This window comes from Lytechinus pictus, chromosome 2 (genome assembly GCF_037042905.1).
Source record: "Lytechinus pictus isolate F3 Inbred chromosome 2, Lp3.0, whole genome shotgun sequence".
Taxonomy (NCBI): Eukaryota; Metazoa; Echinodermata; class Echinoidea; order Temnopleuroida; family Toxopneustidae; genus Lytechinus; species Lytechinus pictus.
The window spans coordinates 7,374,089-7,400,245 of record NC_087246.1 but is presented as its reverse complement, the minus strand read 5'-3'; the positions used below and the strand labels follow the sequence as shown (position 1 = coordinate 7,400,245).

Sequence of the window (26,157 nt, the reverse complement as noted above, 5' to 3'; positions counted from 1 at the left end):
CAATATTGAAAATAAAAATAATATGTAAATACTGATAACAATAACAATTACAAGTGGACAATGCTGTGAAGATTTACAGTACTGATTTATTACAATTCTAATGTAATTTCAATTCAATATCCGATATCTACCTTTCAGTTCAGATTTCCATTTCAATCTTAATTTTAATGTCAATAACAGTTTTTTTTTTTTTTTTTTTTTTTTTTTTTTTTTTTTTTTTTTTTTTTTTTTTCAATTGCTACCCAGTGGGTAGCATTTGCACGTGTATATCATAATTGACTATATGTGATTGTTTGATTTTCTGTAAATATGTTCATTTTCTATGCTATGTTATGTATGTTCAATACCATGTAAAAATGCAAATTTCCACTTATTTATTTATCTGGACAATAAATACTACCTTATGAACCTTATGAACCTTATGAAATGCAAATAATCTATAGCGAGCCTTTTTCTTCCATTTTTTTATTATAATAATTCTCTTGGAAACTGCCTGCACGGAAAATATCAAGATAAAAATGGAAATAGGCAAAAGCTCATGTGATCCATCACAGACTGAGCACCATCCTAACGTAGAGGTCGGAATGGAAGAAATAAGCGAGAGCGGCAGCCACTATAATATTTTCAATGGGAATAATAATTTTAGAAATAATACCGGTAATTATATCTGAATTCAAATTGTGTCTTTTCCAAAGGATAAAATACAAGTGTAATGAATACGTAGACACTCATGTACTAAAATGCTGAATGTGGTTTCGGATAAAGTCTACAACCGAAAACAGAGACTGTTAGACCTATCTGCATTCAAGAATACTTTCAGCTTAAATACCATCATGGCCCAAATAGTGTCTTCTCAAACACAAGACACAATCCTGGGGCCTGTAACACAAAGGTTAGCAATTAATTGTACGTTTGATTTACACAACTTATTGTTCATTGTAGTCAATACAATCAACCATATAAAAATATTCTACAATCATCACAAAGCTTTGTGTTACGGGCCCCAGCAGGTTCAATTCTTCATATTATAATGCCTTATGTGATCTATGCACATAGGAAGTGGATGAACCTGTGAAAAGAGCATGTGATCAAGTTGACAGCATATGAGGAAAATAATACCAAGGATTACATGGAAAGACATAAAGAAGTATAAGTGAGAATAACATCATGATGTGAGAATTGGTAACCTTTCGTATGTAAGAGAGAAAATGCTAACTGAACGAAATGATGATGCTTTAACTGCCATTATGTAGTCTATTGGACACCATTAAACATCAGGTTATTGCAGGTTTTACGTCCTTTATCAACAGTGAAGGTGAACAGTGGGCCCTTTAACCTTTCTTGGTATAAACAGTCAAACCATAACTTGAGGTTAATTTCAAAACTTTTTTGATAAACCATCAACAATTCACCTTGATTTCTATTGATACTTACTGGAAAGGCAGACAGAACAAACATAACCAACATCAATTAGAGTTCGATGGCAGAAACATGCTGCCCTATAATCAACATGGATGGCTGGTGGTAAGACTAGGCTCTCTCTAAGGCTAGGAGAAGGTAGATACACCCACTGGAAATGAAACATGAATTCAGATGAAACGATACAGTCCCCTTTCCTTCAAATTCTCTTTCTGACTGTTTATTCCAGTACAATTTTCAGAGCTTTTAAAACAATGAGATTGAAAATTAAACTTGAAATATTTGGCTTAATAATCAGGAAAATTTCTAGTAGAAAGCACATTTTATTAGAATTCAATCATAAGATTGAATGTTATTGTATGTATTACAGTGCCCAGTAGGCCACCTTTCTTTAACCAATGAAAAAGCGTGATGTCTCAATATAGTGATATCTGAGATACACCTGTCTTTGAGATACACTAGATATTTACTACTAATTGTAACTTTCTTGTGCTTAATTGCTTAATTGATTGCATCTTAGACTCACCAGTAGGTATTGTAGTAGTCCTGTTGTTGTAAGGACTTTGAGATATTTTCCCCCTGTAATATCACAAGCCTGCTGTAAGAGACTAGAATCCTTATCAAGGATACATGCATCAATAGGAATGTTCTATATCAAAATAGGGGGAAAGAGAAAGGTGGGAAGGGAGGGACAGACAGACAAAGAAAGAGAGAGGGGAAGAGGGGAAGAAATCCAGTTAGATATAACTAGAGAATATTTTATTTCAAAATCATATTATTACAAATTACTGATGATTTTTTTTTACTCAACTTTACTTGATTATATCAACTCAACTTTTTTTTGTGTGTGCTTGGTGAACAATCAAGACAGAATAGCAAAATTCATCATGTTCTCATTCATTTGACTCTCAGCAATAGATAAAATAGAACATAATTAGACAAGGCAAAAACTAAGTTTCATCAATTTCTACTTTTTACCTGTTTCTGTGCTGTGAAGGTGACATTCATAAAGTTCATGTACTGCGATGCACTATCATCAGCTGCTTTGAGTACCTAATTAAAATACAATTTCATTAAGAATGTCATCTCTAATTGAGAGTAGTTCTAGCACTAGTTCCTTCTGGATATCAAACAGTACTGAATTTTTATTTCATATCCTGTCTTGCAAATATTTTTTTTTAAATAACAGAAAAAATCAAGACATAAAAAATAACATAAGAGGAAATAAAAAAAAAAATTCTCACTAAATGCATTATCATAAATCTACTTTCTGTCCAAAGCAAATTTCACAGATAATTTAATATTCAACAACTTTAAAAATGTCAACAATTTCTTTGTATGAACTACATTATTCATTCTACAGTCATGTTGATTGATATTTTCATTACATCACAAGCAGGTTTTCTTTTCACTCTTCAATTTTCACTCCCTCACTCTATACTCATATCACAATCACTTCTTGGGCAAGTTGAAAATCATGTCTTACAAATCACCTTTCTACACCATAAATGAATAGGACTGAAAAGAACCAATCAACATCGTACTTACAAGGATTCTAGACTTGATTTTTTCTCCAACTGCAACAATAAGGAAGAGAAGCAACATATACACAGTTATCAACTGAACAAAATTGGATTAGGAAAATGAATCTCTTTGAAATAAAGGTATCAGTGCAGTAATGAAATGTATTGTTGGAGAAGTGAAAATGAGCATGCAAAACATCTTAAGTTACAATAGGTTGAGTGGCTGCACTAGTAGTCTAGTACGATTACAAATTTACTATGTAGCATATTGAAGATACAAGCTGTTGCTTGAAATTATACATGTCTGCATAATTCCTGATCCTTTTAAATAGATTTACTTCAAAAGAGGGCCAATAAATCAATATTATTATTAGTATCATACTTAGAAAAAACAAAGAAAAGGAAGAAAGAAATGACATAACACGTTGTGGATGTGACAATAAGGAGTTTTCAATTCACAACGCATGACGGTTTTAAGAACATAGCTAATTTGTTGTCAAATGCCTTTCATGGCAAAGCACATTGGTGAATCAAAACAGCAGTTTTGTCCTGAGGGGCCCGTTTCATAAAGCTGTTCGTAAGTTATGAACAACTTTACGCACGACTGGTGACCCTTTCTTGTGGTAAATGATATCCCTATGTAGCTGACTTATGTATAAGAACATGTTCCAGTCGTTTGTAAAGTTGTGCGTAACTTTACGAACAGCTTTTAATATGAAACACCACCCTGGACTCTGGACAAACGACATATTTGCAGTTTTTCTAGCTGCAAAATGTAGGATGAAGCTGCTGTTTTTGTTTTTTTCTTTTCTTTTGGCAAAGATCTCCCGACTGTTCCTTGTTGTTTTACTGGCATTATCAATACATTTACTGTGTTCTTGAAACCATCCGCATTGCAGTTGCAATAACTCCTTAATAGCTTTTTTACGACCGTAGAAGGGAATACGTTTAGATAGAGGGTTTAAAAATGGAAACGTCAATCAAATATGTTGGTAGAATTTCAAGCAGCAGGAAATGAATGGGCCAAAAGTATGGTACATTTAGCTCTATTACTGGGTCACTCGGCCTGCCATAAAATTGACATCTAACAATTAGTAATTGGTGATGTAAACAAACCTTACCTGAACATTCCTTTTCAACTCTGTGAATATCTGCATTGATTATCATTACTAAGAAAAAAAAATCACCAGTGGAAGATCATAATGGTATTTAAGATGATATATACACCTTTGACAGGTATTGGATCATTCAAATCTATATAATAATTCAATGTAAATCACAGCTGATATAAGATTTGTGATATAAAAAAGGTCATTAAATATTTGTTAAAGGAAACTCCTGTTGTGTAGAAGGTTAAATCAAGCTTCAGGATTTTTTCTTTTATAAAGGGAGAATATTATTGTAAAAAGCACAACTGCAAATGATTTGTCTTCAGATATATAAGAAATTTGTTATTATTTTGGTAATTTTGAAATCTAACAACATACATTATATCTGAGGTGCACTACATTTTCTAACTTAATTTAAAAAAGTTTCATACAAATTCAACGTTACAACCATAACTCATGTAATAAGGATACAGCACAGTGCCATTGCCAAAGAGCCAGCCAGAAGGGTATCAGTATGTGATACCATTGGGTCTGTTCAGGAAAAAAAACAAGGCATCCAAATCATATTATTGATTAGAATTTCATCCTTTTACAATTTCAATATATTCAGTATATTTTTGCATGAAAGAATGCATAGAAAATTATATAACATATGATATACACTTTATAAATTGTATTAATTCCTGTAAGAATGTATGGTGATGCTTTCATCTTTAATATACATATGAGTAAATACTGTCAATATCTGAAAACTGACTACAATACAGCTGCAACTGTCAGAATAGAGTACTGTGAAATAAATACAAAAGTAGGTAACGATCTCAAAATGGGTTTGAACAGATTCAAATAAAATGACCACCCAAGGGGTTGCATATATAAATAAACTACATGGGATCTCAGCTAAAGAAAGTAAAAATTTATGCCTCAGCCATTGCTGGATCTTAACTTAATTAAATGTATTATTGATAAATTGTGAAAACCATCAAAAATCTCTATTCGCCAAAGTAATCAGCTCATTGTCACTCCAGCAGTGACACGGCATTTTGTCCTGTGACAATTGCTCAGGGCTTAAGTTTGTCTAAGATTTAGGGTTGCAATAGGGTTTTATGTTAAGTTTAGGGTAGGGTTAAAAAAATAATGATAATAGTAATAATTTTCAATGTTTTTGTTGCTTAACTTTTTGTTCTTTGTTTTATAATAATTTGTTTTATTGTCTTATAATGTACATATGTAACACTTATTGTTTAAGTTGTACAAACAATTGGACAAACTGACGACCTGGAAACATAATGGCTTGAACTCAAAAAGGTAGTGTTTAAAACCATTGGCTGAACCCATGGTTTATGCAGATTTCCTGCATAAATAATTACGTTTATTTACCACGTAACATAATTTAAAAATGTCCAATGCTGATGCGCACTTTTGTCAGTGCGCCAAATTGACGCCTGTTGCCATGGTTGAATAAATTCATGAGTCCACTGTTTAAAGAGTGGACTCATGAATTCAAAACAGTTGACTCATTAATAAAATAGCGTACTTAACCATGGCAACAGGCGTCAACTGGCGCACTGTGACAAAAGCACGCATCAGCATTGGACATTTTTTTATATAAGCGGTAAATAATCATAATTTATACAGGAAATATGCATAAACCAACTTTTTGAGACCAAAATTGCGACCCCCAGGTATGCGGTTCCAAAATTACGCAACATTTTGTAAGTGCATGCAGACTCTAAACTGCTCAAAAACGTGAATTTGTGTACAAATCCAATGCAAAGTGTTTTTAGCCAAAATTCATATATGTATCATTATGTTTCCTTTTACTGATTAAAATAAATTAATTTCATCTTGTTTATGGTCAAAATAAAGTCCTCGACAATATCCATTGAAAAAACAAAATAGCTCAGTCTATTTAGGGTTAAAATCAAGTCAATGATACTGAGATGTTCCTAACTTCCTCGTCATAATGGAGTTCTTAACTTACTTTCATCTACCAAGTTCTTAAGTTCCTCCATGACTGCATCATTGATAGAAGCAAAGACTTCATATTTTCCATCAGAATTCATCTCATCTTGCTCTCTCTGATCATCAACATCGTCCAGCAAATCACTTGTCTTCTTTGGGTACAAGAACCGGCTGAAGGTAAGGTATAAGGTTTAAGATTATTAATCTGAACTATTTAAAGATTTGTATGCAATGTAGATAAGAATAACGGTATGAAACGCAGCAATTTTAAGAGAACATCGAGAACAGAATTCTTGGATAGTCATAAGATAAAGAAGCATGACAATTCCTATAGAAGTAAACTTACTTATAATTTTGAAGTCAAATGATCTTGTAGTGCACAACTAACTGATTTATAGTCTATCACTGATTTTCTTATTAAATAACATGCTTTTCAGCATATAAGTAAAGAATTTGCCAAAAGAAGAAAACAATAACTGAAAGTATCCTTGATCTACTGCCTTGCCTTACATATGATATCTAGCTAGAACATGGTAAGATAAATGTTCGATTAATTACAGAGAATGTAACAGCCTTTGATATAACTCAGAGGTGCTCTATAAACGGCATAGTTAAAGATGATTCTCCTAGTGGGTATGGCTGAGGTTTCACCAAGCTGTTCATTATAGGTAATTATTGGTAATTAATGCAATACTTCATGCACAACTGGTGACCCTTTCTTTGGTGTTAAATACATGCAAGATTCTCAATTATTTTCATTCCCATTATCTGCACTTTAAATCTTTGTATAGTTTATCATTCCCATTTTAACAGGCATCTGATTGGAAATCAAACATTTTCCTAGTTTTATTCCCGAGGATATTCATTGCCACTATTATGGTAAAACAGTCAAAACTTAGGTATATCAATCTCATAGAATACAAGAAAGTTCCACCTGTCATGCAGAACAGCTTACAAACAGCATTATGAGACAGTACCTAAGAATGAAATCAAAATAATGCATTGAATACCTTAATGCATCAGTTCAAAATATATATCTCACATCTGAAGAATGGATAGTTTCATTTCTAAGTTGTTTTCCTTTAATCGAATCTAATGGATCCAATATCAGCATTATAAAAATAAGAAAAATCAAGGGGGAACATGGCATACAAACATGGCCAAAGGTATCTGTCCGCTTAACAAGCTTACTGTTCAAATTGATTGGTTACCTTTCATTAGTGTGACTTGCAATGAGGGCTACTTTGTTGCGTCTATCCATCATAAGATGTGAATTGACAAACACCATCACAGAATCCATGCACTGGCTTATTGCTAAAACATCTTTCTGTCAGAAGAAAACAAATGAAATGGAGCAACAGACTCAATAATCCTACATGAACTCAATACTTAAAGGACAAGTCCACCCCAACAAAAACTTGATTTGAATAAAAAGAGAAGAATTCAACAAGCATAACACTGAAAATTTCATCAAAATCGGATGTAAAATAAGAAAGTTATGACATTTTAAAGTTTCGCTTCATTTCACAAAGCAGTTATATGCACATCTCGGTCGGTATGCAAATGAGGGAACTGATGACATCACTCACTCACTATTTCTTTTGTATTTTATTATATGAAATATGAAATATTTTGATTTTCTCGTCATTGTTATGTGAAATTAAGTTTCATTCCTCCCTGAACACATGGAATTCCATTATTTTAACATTTTGTGCTTCAGGCAAGGAGGTCCTAATCATGAAATTTGTAAAAATTGAAATATTGTATAATTCAAACAATAAAAAACAAAAGAAATAGTGAGTGAATGACATCATCGACTCTCTCATTTGGATGTAACTGGCTCGTTCATATAACTATTTTGTTAAAAATAAGCGAAACTTTGAAATGTCATAACTTTCTTCTTTCACATCCATTTTTTATAAGATTTTCAGCATTGTGCTTGTCTGATTTTTGTCTATTGATTCAAATCAACATTTTTCTGAGGTGGACTTGACCTTTAACCATCTTTCTCTCACATAAATCTAAGGGAAGTTAACAAATAAAATAAACTCAATGATCCCCAAATAAATAAATGATAACTATATTTCAGTAGATACACTCACTAATCACAAATCATCAATGAAGGGGAAAATAAGACTCAATTAATTGCTATTTCTGCAATGAGAAAAGAATTAAAAAGGAATGAATGATCCGATGCCTACACTAACTACACTGCTGAGCTTAAAATATGTATTTGTCAGAAGAAAACAATAAATACATTCATTTCATGTGCAAACAATCATAGATATTATAACATTTATTGGCTTAACTTTACAAAGAAACAGGGAGGAATTGTTTCATTATAGAATTCCTTATAAAAAATTGCAACAAATTACACATTAAATCTTAATGTCACGTCCCCAAAAAATAAGCATTTACTTTTTTTGGGAAGACAAGACTAATTTTTCTCCATTAAAAGACATAGGGCTTCTTATATTTATTAATTAACTGTACTATACATGTACTAGATTCCCCTAAAACATGAGTCCATACGAATACTATATATTATTGTTATGATTTTATTTCTCCAACGATCAAAGGTACCAGTAATACCTTGGTCATATTTGCTCTATGGCGGCCGTACTGCGAGTCGAAATCAGCCGTTTTAACATTTTTTATACCAGCTAAATATAGGTGGTTTGAATTAAAATGAATAAAACGGCTATTTTCGACTCGCCGTAGAGCAAATGTGACCGAGGTATAGTAGTCTGATACGTTCAGAAATTAGGGAAATTGAGGTTGGTTCTCTATTCCGCAAAATGTTCTGAGTTTCTATTGCTTGGATGATAACTTGCCATCTTAAAAGTTTAAACCAGAATATCATTGTTCCTGCTAACAACTTACCTGTTGTTTATGATGGCTCCTTTTCCCCCACCAAACTGGATTGACATCAATCACTATGACAACCAGATTTCCCACATCTTCCTCGTCTGTAGAAGACATCTTTTAACTGGTAAAACAGACCTATTATTGAGTAAAAAATTCAATCTAGAGTCAGCCGAGGTCGCACAGGTAATTTAACAAGAATAATGGACTTTGGACTTTCAAGAAATCTAGGAAAATTCATTCACCTGTCAAGTGCTGACATCAATCGAGTGCATGAGCTAGTAAATGTAAACACATCAGGCTTCATAACAAGTTTATTGGAAGAAAAATAGACAGTGGACTGGGGGAATTGAGGTCACTGAATCTATTTTTAGCATGCTATATCCCTGTAATTGCCATCTAACGTTAGACTCTGTCCCGCAGGCTGCAGAGGTACCGGTAAGTGAAAAACAAGTGGAATGCCTCTGGTAGTCTCGCCCGCATTATGCAATTCAATGTAGCAGTAGTGCTGCCTTTGAAAACAGCTACATGTAATGAATAATTATTCACAGAATAAAACACTAATATGATAATAAAATATTATGTCCATTGACCCAAAATGACCTTCGACCATGATCATGTGACCTAGGACATGTGCAAAACAATCATTCATACTTGATTACCCTTATGTCGATGTTTCATGAGCTAGATCCATAAACTTTCTAAAGTTTCTAAGTTACGATGCCAATTTAACATATAGGCCTACTCCCAACACGGCCATAGTTCATTAACCTTTAAATGACCTTTGATCTTGCCCATGTTCCTGAAACGTGCACAGGGTATTCAGGGATACATTGCTGCTCTTATGCTGCTGTATGTCCAGGTTTCATGAACTAGATCCATAAACTTTTTTATGATGACAATTCCACAAATACCCCCAACATTTCCAATGTTTATTAACCCGAAATGACCTTAGGGCTTTGACCTTGGTCATGTGACCTGAAACTCGCACAGGATGTTCAAGGAAACTTGATTGCTCTTATGTCCAAGTTTTCTGAACTAGATCCATAAAATTTCAAAGTTATGATGACAATTCCTCAAATACCCCCAACATGGCTAAAGTTTGTTGACCCTAAATGATCTCTGACCTTGGTTATGTGACCTGAAACTCGCACATGATATTCAGGGATACATGGTTGCTCTTATGTCCAAGTTTTATCATAAACTTTTATTTTCCACAAATACCCCCAACATTACCAAAGTTTATTTACCCTAAATGATCTTTGACCTTGGTCATGTGACCTGAAACTCGCACAGGATGTTCAAGGATACTTGATTGCTCTTATGTCCAAGTTTCCTGAACTAGATCCATAAAATTTCAAAGTTATTATAGGGTGGACAATGGCACCAGATAAGTGCTGTAGACATGTGTCCAAAATGTCAATGGGTGAATTTGCCTCAAATTTTCTTTCTATATTTTGAGCGCACAATGTAGTTAAATGTATAAATCAATGTGACATGTTTCCATGGCAGCTCAGAGGCTCAAAAAGTCTAGGTCAGCATTAAGACTTCAAAATGCCTATTTTCAGCCACTAGCCCACACAGTACAGCCTATGGGGATGGGCCAAAATGCTGTATGCATTTCCAGACACATTTATGGAGCATTTAAGCCTTATTTTTCACTATTTAGGAAATTTTGTGGTAAGTTTTGAGCAATGTCTTTGACAATAATGCTAATAAAGAATATATTAAGGTAATGCTTTTTAGTAGAAATGCTGTTTCGCTTTTATTGTTGTCCTACCTAGTTATGACAATTTCTATTAAAAAAAACATGGCCAAAGTTCATCGACCCTAAGTGACCTTTGACCTTAATCATGACTTTTCATATTATTTTTCTCATTTTTTTTATGAATTCTTGTTTAAAAATGAAATCGATAGAGTAGAAATGTCGGAAATGAAGTTGTATCCCATTTACACTACAGGATTTAGGGCTAGATATTTTAGAAGTAGAAATCTCGGGGGCGAAAGTTTTAGGTTTTTTGGCGGTATGTGTAGATGAATGAAATAGAATCCCTGGCTTCGTGGAGGGTAAGCATACGTTAGTAAATGATTTTACTCTAGAAGCCTCCTGGCTAAGACACGTGGGGCCAACAGAGTTCAGCGGAACAACCAATAAAAGAGAGTCCAAAGCTTTTGGTCTAGATCAAATCCATGTTTTCTGGGACAATCCCAATTTTTGGACCGGCACCTCTACTGGTGGTTGGTGGATAAAGATATGATTAACTTGTTCCAGTGTTGAGAAACGGGCCGGGGCCCAGAATACCACCCCAGCACATCATGACGGGGCCGGTTACAGGCGGGGTACTACCGGTACGGCCGGTGTAGCGGCGGATTTGGTTCCACCGGCAGATACCGTATCCGCCGGCAGATATCGTTCTAAATGGCCGATATCGTGTTTAAATCGGAACCATATCCGCCGGGTTTGACGTGGCTTGATGTTTGCAGATTTGGTTCCTCCGCGGATTTGGTTCTATTGACTATACGTTTACTATTGATTTGGACAGACAACCTCGGAACCTCCTGCAGAACACTCTGTATTTTTTGTTCAAATGAGTGGGTCAAAACTTAAGCATACATATTAAGTCAATTCCAATTGTATTTTCCACCTGTCCATTGTCTTGTCAACCATTTTTTTTGTTGTAAATTAGAAGTTATTTGGTTGCCATGGCAATAGCTTGAAATGGAATTTATACATTTAGCAACCAAAATATCTTTGTTTAGCACTGTAAAATTAGGTGATATTAAAGATAAATCATATTCTACGTTTTATTAATCAAATATTTTTCTGGGGAAAAACAAGCCGTTTCTATGGCAACAGACCAATTAGAACTACCTTGGTGATCTTGAATATTTCTAAATTTCATATGTACTCAACTGGGAGCCTGAAAATGTTAATTTTGGTCATCTATATCATGTTTATTTACCATTTACATGAGAATGTATGTTATTTTGGAGAAATTAATCTGTTACCATGGCAACGGCCGAAAATGGCATTTATAAATTTACCTCCCATCTTTAAAATAAATCTTTACGGCATATACTAATACTCGTGAAAGTTTCATGCTTTAGTCATAATTTTCACTATTGTTCGGCTTATCCGCTCTACTATATAGGCCTATAGGTTTTTGAAACTACAAATTTCAACAAGTTAAATCTTCATATTTCAAAATAAATGATGCAAATTAGTGTATGAAAATATGTTTTGCTGTTAGCTCATATTATTGCTTGTAGAATGCTAATTTTTGGTGAAAACATAAATTTGATATTTCTAACAAACATAAAAAACAGAATGTCAAAATGTGATCAATTTCTTATGTAGTTTATTGTAAGGTAAGCCTATTTTTAATTTTTCATGTATTTAAAAAAAATATTCCTTTTTTTTTTCAATGTTTTAATGAATTAATTAAAGGGGACCGGAAGTTCACATTACAAAAGTTGGATACGCCACGAACTGTTTGGTGCTCCCTAATTTACCTCTCAGTCATCTAATTTTAAGATCAATATGGGATCTTAAGACAGTGAAATATAATTTCTCCTTTATCTTTTGTTTCTCACTATACCCCCTCCTGGTTTTCATTTCTTTATTTTTTTGCCTTTCTTTCTGTCCCTGCTCATTTCGCCCCCTTTTGCCTCTTTTCCAGTTCCGTAACCTTTGTGGCATATTATGAATATATCTGGGGCGTATAAGCGGGGGTAATATAGCACCACAAAGGAGAAATAGAAGAGGAAGGGGAGGGAGAGAAAATAGAAAAATATACGAGAAAATGTGGAGGAAATAATAGTAATACATTGGAATTTCGTAAATCAAGAATTTCATTTGCAGTGATCATTATTTATACTTCCCTTTAGAAAGCTTATTACAAAATACTGATTTTAATTATCGAAACTGCCATTGTTTACCTTTATTTAATACTCTGTATTAATCATATTAATTGATGCATATTGTGCCCAATTTATCCCTAAAATTGTGATAAGGATTTTTCATACTGCAATAAATTAATAGGTATAAAATAAATTAACAAATGCATGTTATTCGATTACAAGCATTATTATCATATCTTGGGGTAAATTCTTATACTACTAGTAGTGCAGCAGACATTGACAGTTGAATGAAGACTAAATGTGGACTATTTAAAGACCAAAACCAGACCCCAAAATTTAATTGACAAATCAAAAGCTATTAAACTAAAAACAGAAATGCAAGTTTTATGCAGTCATCGCATACAGCTGAATATTTTGCCTCAAAAATATACTTTCTTGTAAATGCTTTCACCGGCCTCGCACCGAGACCGTGACAACATCATCATGTAGTGTTAGAAGTGGTGCAATTCTATAGAAAATGGGTTATTTTCAGATTACACATTTAATTTTTTCTCTCCTATCACATAGAGATAACATTAACATAAATATCTTTTTCTGCAAGCTTTGATTGATGAAATCTACCGCTTTTGACAAGTTTTCATGTGACGTATGTGAATGAAGGATATCGCGATAGCGCAAGAACGATATCTTCCGAAGAAAGTGGTAGGATGGGGGTCGGGTGTCCGGACACTAGGCTTGGGCATCAGAGCCGAGTAATCGAGTCTACCCGATTCTTGTCACCAGAGTCGAGGAGTCGACCCCCATTCTTTCAAGGCCCATTACTCGAGCCCGAGGGATCCACCCTACAAGAGAACCGATTCTGTTTTACAACAGCACATAAATGCCCTGCTGAAGGGAATTCCCGACTTAGTTTACAATTGCAAGCTAAAATCATTTTATGGAAATCTAATATACAAGTTAGTTTAGTGTGTAGTTGTGCCAGACCATGGCTCTCTAGACCTATTAGTGTCATATAGGGGCTGTGCAAGCAGACTAATCCAAACAGAACATGTCTGGCTTCTCTTATCTACTGACCACATAATTGCCCCCTCGAGATCACTTTCAAGGTTTCAAGAACAAACAAGAAACCCAAAAGTTTGGTTTGAAAAAGAGAAGAGAGAGAGGAGTAGGCTATATATAGAAAGAGGGAGGGAGAGAGAGTGAGAGGGGATATCTTGCTTGCACCAAGGAGATATCACTATCTCCTTGCTTGCACACAGTAGCTCCATTCACTTTGTCTTTATGGACATGAAAAGAGCTCTGCATGTATCTCATAATTCACTAGTGTGTTAAGTGATTGTGGAGTCGACTCCTCTCGGAACCGAAGCCTTGGGTGATGGGTCAGAGCCGGAGTCGGTTCTTCTGGGAAAGGTGGGAACCGCCCAAGGCCAAGCCTACCGGACACTTTATTATACTCATTTTAATTTACTATTTAGTTTATAATTATATTTTTTAAGCCTTCTTTTTCATCTTTGAATTACACTAATATATAGTCTTTATAGATTCATTATATATAGTCTTTATAGATTCATTAGTTTTATTCCATCTTCTAATATTTGCTCTCTATATTTCCTAACATTTTGTACTAAAAATTGATGAAAATTCGCTTGTAAATTTTTCCAAATGACTTTCTAAAATTGATCGTCCGGACACACAACCTGTCCGGACACACAACAACTGGGTATACTGAATCCGCCGGAGTAGAACACGATCCGCCGGCGGATTTGCATTGCCATTGGTGCCTAGAACAGTATCTGCCAGGCGCAGGATCCGCCGGTATACCGGGCCGGGAGTGCAACCCGACCCCTCGCCGCACAGAGGGCCGGGGCGAAACAAAAGTGCGCCAAAAGTCATTTTGGGCAATTTCAGATTTTCCATTTTTGTCATGCCCAGCTGAAAGACAACACTTTGAAGAATACTTCAGCAAAATATTTCATTCGGGAATTTGCATAAAGGATGTTAATTTCCTACCTCAAATCGTAAAATGTGACATTTAGCGAAATGCCGCGTAAATGACAACTTAGTTGGAAAACAAGCCATTTCACAGGAAGCTTTTCATGTAGGAATCTGAAATGGCACCCACATAATCCTGATATATTCTTTTTTTATGTGAAAGGGTTCAAAGTAGATAAAAGACACATTTCAGGAGGTTTATAGGATAATTATTCCTCGAAATTGGCTGATAATCCATGTTTTTTGCATTTACATTAGAAACGTTTAGATTTCCGTAGATTTCCGTTTAAATTCTATCATCATCATTTTGCCAGATGTCTAAGCTTTAAGTCGATACCAAATTTAGCTGCCCGTTTTTGCCCGTTTTCATGTTAGAGCCGATTTTACTTGACACAACACCCCCAAAACCTGTTAAAAAACGGGTATTTTTATACCGCGCAGCCATCGCAGCGCACCGTGTGGAGTGTACATTGCCGTTCATTTTTGCACGGCGAGGACGATTCCCCTTCTATTCCATGAAAATGACATGAATTCCGGGCATAATGTAAACAAAATGAAGGTTGATAACTCATATTTTACTTACCACCCGCCTCTCTTCCAGAGATAAAAGTTACTTGTAGAATAATTTCACCCAAAAACCGCCTCATAGTAAAACATTCGTGGTGTATATACTCTGCGTTTTACCCAAGTCTACCCGCTTGATAAAGCACGGTTCATATTTTTCATATTTTCAAGTATTTTTTTAATCTAATGATCATTTTGATGCCATAAAATTATTTTCAGGATCTCATACACACTTTTTTGGCAAGTGAGAAGCATAAACCGACATTCACTCTGGTCAATCTTAAAGTTACACATAACACAAAAGTTTATATATTATAGGCCTAGGCCTAGTAGTAGTACACATTGTTTAGCGTAATTTGTCTTTTCACAGATAGGTTTTAAGTAGCCAATCAAAGTTTGGTATCAAAGTGACGTCATATCGGATTTAAATTATGTTCAGTCGATTCTACGCCCAAAATTACCCTAAATCAACATGTTAAAGTAAAAATATAACACGGAATATAATTTTGGCGCACTTTCAACTCCTTCTGGCCCACTGTGCGCCGTGACCGTGCTGCAGCTGTTGCCTTGTTAATTGGAGGGGCTTGACAGGCGAGGTGGCGCTTGCTGGAGTGAGTGGTGGACTAGACTAATCATTTACGTCGAAATACAAGTAGGCCTATTCTAACGGCCCTACTACCGAAATTAAGAATGATTAAATGCATTAAACCATGACAGATATATGAAGATTCCATATTTTCACACTTACATAGTTACATTTACAGAACTTTATACACTCACCTAACGTTAGAAAAGCAAAGCCAGCGACCAGCGACATGTGCGCGCCATCTGCGTCTGATCTCGGAGAATAATTGGTCTAGAAAAAATGGCGACTTTTCGACTGGTTTCTCAAATTTCAAGAACGGGTAAGTTTGTTTACCATGTTTGCAGCAAGCAATATTGTGATAGTAGAAATAGAGAAATTGATGAATTATATTTTCATAAAAGACGTGTCAAGGTCCCCAGGGCAAAGTGTCAGTGAGCTTTGACTTGAGTGAAGCTAGAGGTTGTCTACCCGGTAGTATATAGTATTATATAATATGGTCTAGGCCTAGTCCCATGTGATTATTTTTGTGGATGTGTATGAATCTATGATGGGGGGTCCGGACAGCCCGACCCGTAGACCAAAAGCTTCAGTCTCTGTATTTTGGTTGTTCCGCTGAACTACGTTGGCTCCACTCACCATACATAGACTGAAGGGGATGGGGCCCCGTACCTACAGCCAACGTATATAGTGAACTAGCGTTTTATAGATCGCGATTTAAAACTGTTTTTTAAGCAAAATTGAAAGTTTCATGGTTTCCATTATCAGGGAAATATAAATAAATTAAGTAATTGCATACCTTGGGCCGGAGTTATTGAAAAAAATCCTCTGGATGATTGAGAAATCTGTCATCTAAGACATTTTCACCTGACCTGACGGTTTTTCTTGCAAGTTGCCATCTTGAATGACGTCATTATCGTTATTAACTTAATGTCTCGAATCGATATATCGCGATTATAACTAGTACTAGTACTAGTATAACTAGTATCGTTTATCTTCGGTTTCGTTCGCATATGGAGCAGATCGTATAATATCGAAAGCAATATCGATATCACATTCGTGATTGTTGACGTTCGTTTGTAAATATTTTATAGTTTGGCTGCCATTTTGACCATTTTTATCGTGTTCAACCCAATTAAACATCGGTAAAGTATATTTTTCATGCATTTTTCATCTATATCGTTTAAAGTATTTAAATGTTGGAATATAAATAATTAAAAGTTTGTTGTTTATACATCCTTAGATTGTAAATTCGATGTGTAAAATTACATCAAACTTTGGACTGTGAATTGACAAAAGGGAGGGAATGAGAACACATGCGAGCCCACACGTACACCCTACTGTCGGTAAATGGGGATTACAGTAAAATGTCAGAAATTGTTGAATAAATCCCCAGAAACGACGGTTATTCCTGTCTACCCGACCCGCTGCCCTGGAGGCTGGACAAGTCAACTCGTCCCGGTCGAGTTGTCCAGGGTTTGCTCTGAATTGGACAACTCGACCACTTGAATTCTTCTTCAATATTTCATGAAATAAAATTTAGGCATGCCAAAATTTCAAACTTTAAATATTCAATTTTCCCGCATGATCCATGTTTCTAAATACTATTAGTAAATTCTAATTTCTACAAATAGGCCTACAATGAATATATTATTATACGGTACATTCTCGACAGAAAATTGACATTTCAGTGCATTTTGAGCTATTTTGAAATAAATTAAAGCGAGTTCCCTTGCACTGAAATGTCAAATTTTCTGTCGAGAATGTATTGTAGAAACATGGATTATGCGGGAAAATACTTTTGAAGTAAAGTTTGAAATTTTTGGCAGTGTATTTCTAACTAGTGTGGGTCGCGCGTGTTGGGATCCCACTACTGGTGTCCACAACACACAACTTCTATGGCTTGATTTATCTGTGCGCAGCGGCATGTAAATGTAATGAACCCTTCACCCTTGACCGAGTGGGCGCCGGTAATCTCAAATTCCATGACGATCGACTAGTGTGCGTGCTCGGCAAAAAACGTGTCATAAAAAAAGAAGTGTGACCTTAATTTGCGCAGGATCGTTTTGCAAAGCTTTAGAAAATAAATCAAGCAGACAACGGTTTGTTAACCCCCTAATGGTGGCTGCACGATAGCGAGCCGTCTGTGTACGAGGAGAAATTTTTAAATAAATTAAAAATGTTAAAAAAACTCCTCGAAACAGACCGCTGCCAGCTGTCTAGGATAGAGGTTAAAATGCCATAAATTAGGTTTGTACAACATTTCATTTGACTTACTTATTTGGAGACCTCTGCTTGCAAACTGGCGATTTCTTGAAGCTTGTCGAGAAGTTCAGATTTTCTTGAAGCGGGCGCACAAGGTCAAAAAAATTGCGGATGTTTTGCGAATATTTTCACAAATTTAGACCATACCTTCAAGAAATTTGCCATACTAAGTAATTTTGGGTCGCTTTTTCTGTTTGTGATAGGCCCTATCAATTTTTCTAGATATTGAGATATTCGACCGTGCGCAAAATTAGGTAACGCTTTGCGCTCGCATTATTAATGTAGAAAAATTTCCAATTACTCATCCTCATGATTTACAAAACATGAATAGAGTGTCCAGAATTTTTCCGCTCGCACTCGCATCAATTGTTTAGTTACATACTTATCCTTTTCACGATTACAAAAAGTGCTTAGAACTTCCATTCTTCAGGTAGAAATGTCAAAATTTTCAGCTCGCGCTTCGCGCTTGCATTATTTGATAGTTAAAATATGTACCGTCTTCATGGCTAACAAGCAGCCGTTAACAGATCCTTTTTTATCAGATCAAAACGTATATTAAAAATAAATTTTTGAAAATTCTGCTCGCGTTTTGCGCTCGCATTATTACTGTATGAAGATTTCCAATTACTCATCCTTTTCATGATTTAAAAAATATGAATAGAGTGTCCCATTTTTAGGTTTAAATCTCGAATTTTTCAGCTCGCGCTTCGCACTCACATCAATTTAGTTATATACCTATCGTTTTCCATTCTTCAGGTAAAAATGTCAAAATTTTCAGCTCGCGCTTCGCGCTCGCATTATTTGAAAGTTGAAATAATTATGTAACGTCTTCATGGGTAACAAGCTGCCGTTAGCAGATCCTTTTTTATCAGATCAAAACGTACATTACAAATTTATGCTCGCGCTTCGCGTTCGCAGCAATTATTTAGTTGGATACACATCTCGTTCAGGATCATAAACATTGCCCAAGTTGTTTAAATTTTAAGATAAAATAAACAAAAAGCTCGCACTTTTTAAACAAGGCTTATGATATTATATGAATATATATATATATATAAAGCTTAGAAGTGACTATTAGGACTACCCCTTCAAAGAAACAAACAAAAATTAACTTCGAGTGGCCAATCGGGGAAAATGTGGCTGAAAAAAAATCCGGGCCCCCCCCCCCCCCCCCTATTAGCGAAGGCTGGATCCGCCCCTGTATCATTATGATATAGGCCTACAAATCTCATGTAGCTCTGAGTTGGTAGGTCAAACTAGCGCATGCAATAACCTTAGTAATATTCTAAAGCCAAGATGCACAGCTGAGTGGCTTAAGCCTTTGGGGCAATTCCATAGAATAACCTTTTTGTACATCCGACCCCCATTTTTCTCAAGTCTTACTTCACTTCATAAACTGGTCAAATCATGGTCCTTTGAAAACATTACAGACTGTCAAAAGAACAAGAAATCAGAGACAGAAAATTTCATGAAGGTCCCAAATATAGGGGGACGGGCGTACATATTTTATGGAATTGCCTATTGGACAATTCTGAAGTTATCAAATGTGCTACATGTAATTAATCTGCAAAAACTGAGAAACTGAAAATGTTCACTTTGTTGTTAGCACTCAGAATTTCTTGGAAAAACTAAGAATTTTATAAATATCATTCTTTACAATTCATTTTCAGGCTCTTTGGCTGTTTTATATGATGCAGTAAAGCCAGTGACATATGCATCTGCAAGGTCATGCTATAGTAAGTGTTTTGTTCTCTTTAAAATCTTTCTTTAAAGGACATGTCCAACCCAACAAAAATTTGATCTGAATAAAAAGAGAAAAATCCAACAAGAATAACACTAAAAATTTCATCAAAATTGGATGTAAAATAAGAAAGTTATGGCAATTTTAAGTTTTGCTTAATTTCACAACAAAACGGTTATATTTACATCCTGGTCAGTATGGAGACTGATGACATCACTCACTCACTATTTCTTTTGTATATTTTAATTTTCTTCCCGTTGTCCTGTGAAACAAATTTTTTTTCCTCCCTGAACATGTGGTATTACCTTTGTTTTAACATTGTATGGTTCAATCAAGTTGGTCCTTATTGTCAAATCTGTAAGAATTGAAATATTGTTTAATTCAAACAATAAAATAAAAAAGAAATGAGGCATTTGCATGCCACTGAGTTGTGCTTTGTTTTGTGAAAAATAAGCAAAACTTTAACTTTCTTATTTTACATCAGATTTTGATGAAATTTTCAGCATTATGCTTGTCTGATTTTGCTCTATTGATTAAAATCAACATTTTTCTGAGGTGGACTTGACCTTTAATAATTACGTTTATACCACACAAACAATTATTTCACTCTTCTGTGAAATTGTTTATCCCACTAAATGCAAACATTTTGCTTTAATCTTTGTCCAGGCTAATTCTTGATCAATACCAATCCTTTTTTCCACCAGATATTGAATAGTACATGTATATCCATGCAGGAAAATTGTCTATTTTTATTCACTCTTCACTTCGCAGAATATGTTAATGCCACGGAGAAGGGCGATTCTTTCAAAGAGATCACTGATCGAGCCGCATCAACATTATTCTTCACTGAGCTGACGAGAGGTGAGATAGGAGAGCCCTTTTATTGGGTTTATTTGCAAGTATTTTTCATCAGAAGAAGTCACATTTTTTTATCCTGACTTGGTCTAGTTTCTAGATGGGATAACATCAACTAGGCTGAACCTTTTCAGTGCATTTATCATTTTGACATTTTGGCACCAGTTTGGTGAATTATCTCTTGGTCTAATTGCTACACTGTAGTTGGTCTAATTACCATTTTTATTAGAAATGACTTGGATGAAACAAGTAAGCCATACTGGGTATAAGACAGACTAGTTGTTAACTAAATGAAGTAAGACCACACATTAACTATGATCTTTAATTAGACCATGTGGTTTGATTCTTAATAGAATGCACATTAGTTGCTTGTACACTGTTGATAAATATGAACAATGACCCTGTTCTGTTTTAAAATGCTGATATATACCCAGCTCCTAGAATAAATTCTTCCAGGAATGGGATAAGCAGAGATTCATTACATATCTAGTATAAAACATATTTTGAAGAACCCTTCTGCGCTTATTGGGTTCAGGCTGATGTTATTGGAAAAAAAGCTTTTTTTATTCAAATATATTTTTCCCAAAAAACTTATCCTGATTTGTCTTCCTGATTCATTTTTTTTTTGTCCTTGAAATTATTATACATTAGTGAATAAGTTTTTCATTTTAAAATGTCCTTCAGGCCTGGCTATGACATTAAGCTACTTGTTTCGTGAACCTGCCACCATCAATTATCCCTTTGAGAAGGGACCTCTAAGCCCTCGGTTCAGAGGAGAGCATGCATTGAGAAGGTACCCATCTGGAGAGGAGCGATGCATCGCCTGCAAGCTGTGTGAAGCTGTTTGCCCTGCTCAGGTAAAGCTTTTTGATTTTTTTAATGCTCTTATTCGAACGGAAGCCCGAGATAACCAACTCTGATCGGTTATTTGGTAATTTTTCAATGTTTCATGCCACAGTTACACCAGTGGAACCGATTCAAGGCTGATCAAAGCTATTACTTACAAGCATAGATTACACTCCATTTTACACTCGAGGCAGAACAAAAGAAATGGTCCAGTGAATTCATTGTTCTGCTATTGTTCTGGCTTGTTCACTCTATTGTCTGGGCTTGAGTGTAGATTCGAGTGTAATTACACTCAAAGATTGCTGACTGCCACTTTACTATCGGTCGGCATGGAGAGACTAGCATTACTCATTTTGTTGACATGTGATCTCAGAGCAGATCAACAACTAGGCCCAGGGGGGGGGGGGTGGCCAGTCAAATATATTGCTGTACACATGCATGACCAAAAAACATGTTTAAAGGGGTGTTTTTTCAGTTTTGGACGCGGGCCTTGCGCGCACTCGTTAAGGGTAAAAAAAACAGTGATTTTAATAAAAAGGGTGGTTTTAAAAGACTGGTCAATGGTCAAACGCTGGGTCAAACCTATTTAGGGTTTTGGTTTTTTTTTTTTAGACTAGCCAAACGTGTTTAGGGTATGTTTTTTCCCAAGCTTTTTCCCCGGGGTCATATTCTGGCGACAACTTGTTTAGGGGCCAAATGTGTAAATAAAGCCCGTGGAAAACTTGTTTAGGGTGTTATTTTGCACACAGAGATAAACTCGTTTAGGGGGTGTTTGGCAATAATTTTGTCATGCATGTGTACAGCAATACATTTGACTGCCCCCCCCCCCCCCCCCCCCCCCCCCCCCGGAAAGAAGGCAAACCCATTCATTAGAGTAAAAAGCAGAAAGTGTTAATGTGATTTTAATACGACTGTTGTTAAGTTCTGAGATAAAAAGCTGCATCATTTCACCCATTCAAACCCGCAGTCACCTCTGTCAAGAGGCAGAGCTGCACAAAATATGATTGTTGATCACATGACAGTATGGTTCCTATGCATGATATCTGTAGGAGTCGTTTGTTACTTGTCTTATTTGTTCAATGGTAAGAGCTTCTTTGTTTAAAAATTCCCTCAATCTCTAAGCAAAGAAATCATCTGACATAATTGAAATGTAATTTGGATACTAGAGTAATATCATTATGAAATCTAAACTATTACATGATAAAGGTATTGCCTGGATTTAAAAATCATGATGGATCACACTGTTCTCTTAAGTAAGAAGCTCAAATTATATACTGAAGTGTGTTTCTTGAGATTTATATAACATTTGGTTTTAAAGTTGTGAAACAATCTTTGAAGTGAGTTTTGTTTTGTTAATACATAGGCAATCACAATTGAAGCTGAACCAAGAGCCGATGGAAGCAGGCGGACTACTCGCTATGACATTGACATGACAAAGTGTATCTACTGTGGGTTCTGTCAAGAGGCATGCCCTGTTGATGCTATTGTTGAGGTGAGTATTCAAAGGGATGCTCCAAGATGAAGATATTTATATTTCAATAAATAGAGTGAAATTCACAGAGTAAAATGCAAAAATTGATCAAAATCAGATAATAAATAACAAAGTTATTGAAACAGTTCTAGGCATGTCTTCATGAATATTTATTAGGTGGGCTGATGATGTCATATCCCCACTTGTTCTTTGTATTTTATTATGTGAAATCAGGTTTATTCAAAATTATTCTACCAAGAACTTTATATGTTTGTCATTTTGCCTCCGACAAAGATTCTGCTAGGATCGAAAGCTTAGGCCCCTGTTGACTTTCTAAAGAACTAAAACAATTGGATTAACAACTGATTAAGTGCATTAGTTATTTATTGCTTCAACTTATTTCATCGTAATGGAGACACATTATTTACACATGTATGAAATAATGAAACAATTATGATTTCATGTAATAACATACGAAAAAGGAATGTGAGTATGTGACATCATCAGCCCATCTAATGAATATTCATTACTACGTGCATATAACTGTTTCACAAAATATTGCTAAACTTTAAAATTCAATAACTTTATTATTTGTTATCCGATTTGATGAATTTTCAGCATTTTGCTCTGTGAATTTACTTTATTTATTTTGATACAAATATTCTCAGCCCAGAGCATCCCTTTCATTTATCTTTTTTATATGTCATAATTAATAATCATCAGATTCACCATCATTGTTATCATCATCTTCACCATCACAATCATCAAGAACTTTATCCTCATCGTCATCATCATTATTGTCATCATAATCATCACCAATCATCGTCATCATCATTATTTGGCCCCATTCTAGTTGGTCCACTGGTACCCAACAGATGCTGCCAGTCACTGATGCAATTTCCTGCACATCTTTTGTTAGATTTCCAACTTTGAATCAATCAAGTAGGACTATGGAAATAAGATTACCATTCAGGACTTCTCAATTCTCTTTCTTGAATTTATCAACCCATAGCAATAAATTGTTGCTTTCTATGTGGGTGCTGCCATATTCGTTTACTACTACGATTCTTTGTCGCTTACCACAAGATTATTCTTACTCCAAGTGGAGTAATACAAGTTGCAAACAAGTATTGCAGTGCCCATATAGATTGCAACAATATCACGATGTTATACGTTGTTGAAATCAAGCACAAAAATTGAGAAATCCTAATTGGTAATACCATAGCTCATCCTGGTTGATAAGGTTTGAAGTCTAATATCAAAATTTCAATAATATAGATAAGGAAATTTCAGTTTTAAACTGGTTAAATTTCAAAGTCATTGACATTGAATTTCTTATATATTTCTTTATTTTGTTGGTCTGTCAGACTACACCAAATCACTGGTCTAATATCGTGGTACATCCACTTTCATGATCGTTTTTCAATGGTCCATTACAATTTTTTTTTTTTTTCCCAAGTGTCCTTTCTTGTTTTGTATTGTTTCTTTCTATTCGCTGAAGTATCTGTCAAAATGGTATAAAATTATCCTTAACTTATTCCTTTTTTTTTTCCAGGGTCCCAATTTTGAGTTTTCCACAGAGACCCATGAAGAGCTACTGTACAATAAGGAGAAGCTCCTCAACAATGGAGATAAGTGGGAGGCGGAGATCGCGGCAAACATCCAAGCAGATCATCTATACAGATAGAAGCAGGAAAATGTACAAAGATAATCATACAGATATATCTATTGTTAGAAAAATATTGTTTATGCAGTGTAAGAGAAGAGTTCATTAAATATTTTGTTTATGATACTCTCTTACACCAAGCATTTGATTTGATTACATATTCTGTGTATTTAATACATGGGTTTATATCAGTTTTCTCAGCCATTTGCTAGAGTATACTTAAGATTCTTCAGTGAAATCACCATGTAATCATTACCCCTCCCTATTCTCTACTAATCTCTCTTATTAAGAGCATCTTAATACTTTCATAAGTCACTTGTTCCATTGAAAATATTTTTGATAGGATATGTTTTTGATAAAATAGGAAGGTAGTTCACTTTTGAGGAAAAGTTTGATTACTTATGCATTCAAAAATATAGGAATTCATCCTACAGGTATTCAGTTTGTGTGTTCTGAAAAAATGTGACTAATGTGTACTATTTAATTTGTTTTCAATCAAATTAAAATGATCTGCAGTTGATGTCCAAACACTTAGGATTCTTTGGTTAGAATGGGTTATTGCTTATGTGCTTGCATGGCTGACTTTGATCAAAAGGAAACTCATCCAAATCAACACATATTTCTTCTCAGAGCTCTTTTGGAATGAAAACGTGGAGATTGATTTTATGTTTGTAGCTTTGTGGCTTTAATAGTGGACAATTACTAACATTATGTAACATAAGGAATGCATGCAAACTATGCATGTTTGCTGTGATTTTATCTCTTTATAGTATATGGTCATCTTCTTCCCTTCTTGGGCCATATATCTTCTTTATAGATACGATAGGTTAATCACAACACCTATACACCACTGTCCCACAATGACTTGAAGTATTCTATGGTTAACTGTGCCTGTATATTGTTACTGGGGTAAATTGGTTAAAACATAAGAAAACTTATAAATCTTCCCATAAATTTCTATTTACATTTCCCGAGTTGAATGTTGCATGATTCAAAGTTTCTTATTGCAGTCCCATTGGATTAGACTTGTGCAAAGCAGAGTGAATACCTGTTGGCTGCATGGAAAATGTGTGATGTAGTAACAAAGAAGTCAAAATTCAACAGATTAAACTATATTCTATTCAACATTCAGTATTATAATGGGAGTGGAAAATAACTCATAGGCTTTACTTTACTTCAAGTGTGTTATCATTATAGATTTTCATCTTTAAGATGCGTTCATGCTGTCAAATCTCCATCACTTTGGCAATTGGATATAAATGTATCACATTGAACAAGAATTGGAAATGAAGTAGAAGGAACACCCCTGGGAGCAGTCGATGAGTGATGGATTGCTTGGAAGAGACAGATTTCGACTGTATAAATGTGAATTTAATTGAATGATGCATGCTATAGCAGGCATTATGCAATAATAAAGATGTGTGAAATGTTA

General features: G+C 35.0%; 2 protein-coding genes across 6 annotated transcripts in view; one reads left to right on the top strand and one right to left on the bottom strand.

Annotated features, from left to right (window-relative positions):
• Positions 1-16,416, bottom strand: part of LOC129254913 (general transcription factor IIH subunit 3-like) — a 19,920-nt gene extending 3,504 nt beyond the window's left edge. The window contains exons 1-10 of one of the 5 annotated variants that reach the window (XM_054893454.2): positions 16,079-16,416; positions 8,900-9,019; positions 7,228-7,343; positions 6,036-6,187; positions 4,523-4,582; positions 4,064-4,093; positions 2,968-2,996; positions 2,398-2,472; positions 1,946-2,068; positions 1,435-1,570 (exon numbers count right to left, since the gene is read on the bottom strand). In XM_054893454.2, coding sequence (XP_054749429.1) covers positions 1,435-1,570; positions 1,946-2,068; positions 2,398-2,472; positions 2,968-2,996; positions 4,064-4,093; positions 4,523-4,582; positions 6,036-6,187; positions 7,228-7,343; positions 8,900-8,998 — 820 coding nt within the window. In that variant the 5' untranslated portion in view covers positions 8,999-9,019; positions 16,079-16,416. Of the gene's footprint in view, positions 1-1,434; positions 1,571-1,945; positions 2,069-2,397; positions 2,473-2,967; positions 2,997-4,063; positions 4,094-4,522; positions 4,583-6,035; positions 6,188-7,227; positions 7,344-8,899; positions 9,020-15,317; positions 15,939-16,078 lie in introns of those variants that run through there. The other 4 variants (XM_064108297.1, XM_064108312.1, XM_064108317.1 and 1 more) reach the window with 4 other exon arrangements.
• LOC129254915 (NADH-ubiquinone oxidoreductase subunit 8-like) lies at positions 15,871-26,157 on the top strand. The gene is made up of 6 exons (XM_064108338.1): positions 15,871-16,203; positions 19,817-19,882; positions 20,659-20,748; positions 21,427-21,599; positions 22,952-23,080; positions 24,615-26,157. The coding sequence occupies exons 1-6, from the start codon at positions 16,164-16,166 to the stop codon at positions 24,744-24,746; spliced, it is 630 nt and encodes a 209-aa protein (XP_063964408.1). The 5' UTR covers positions 15,871-16,163; the 3' UTR covers positions 24,747-26,157.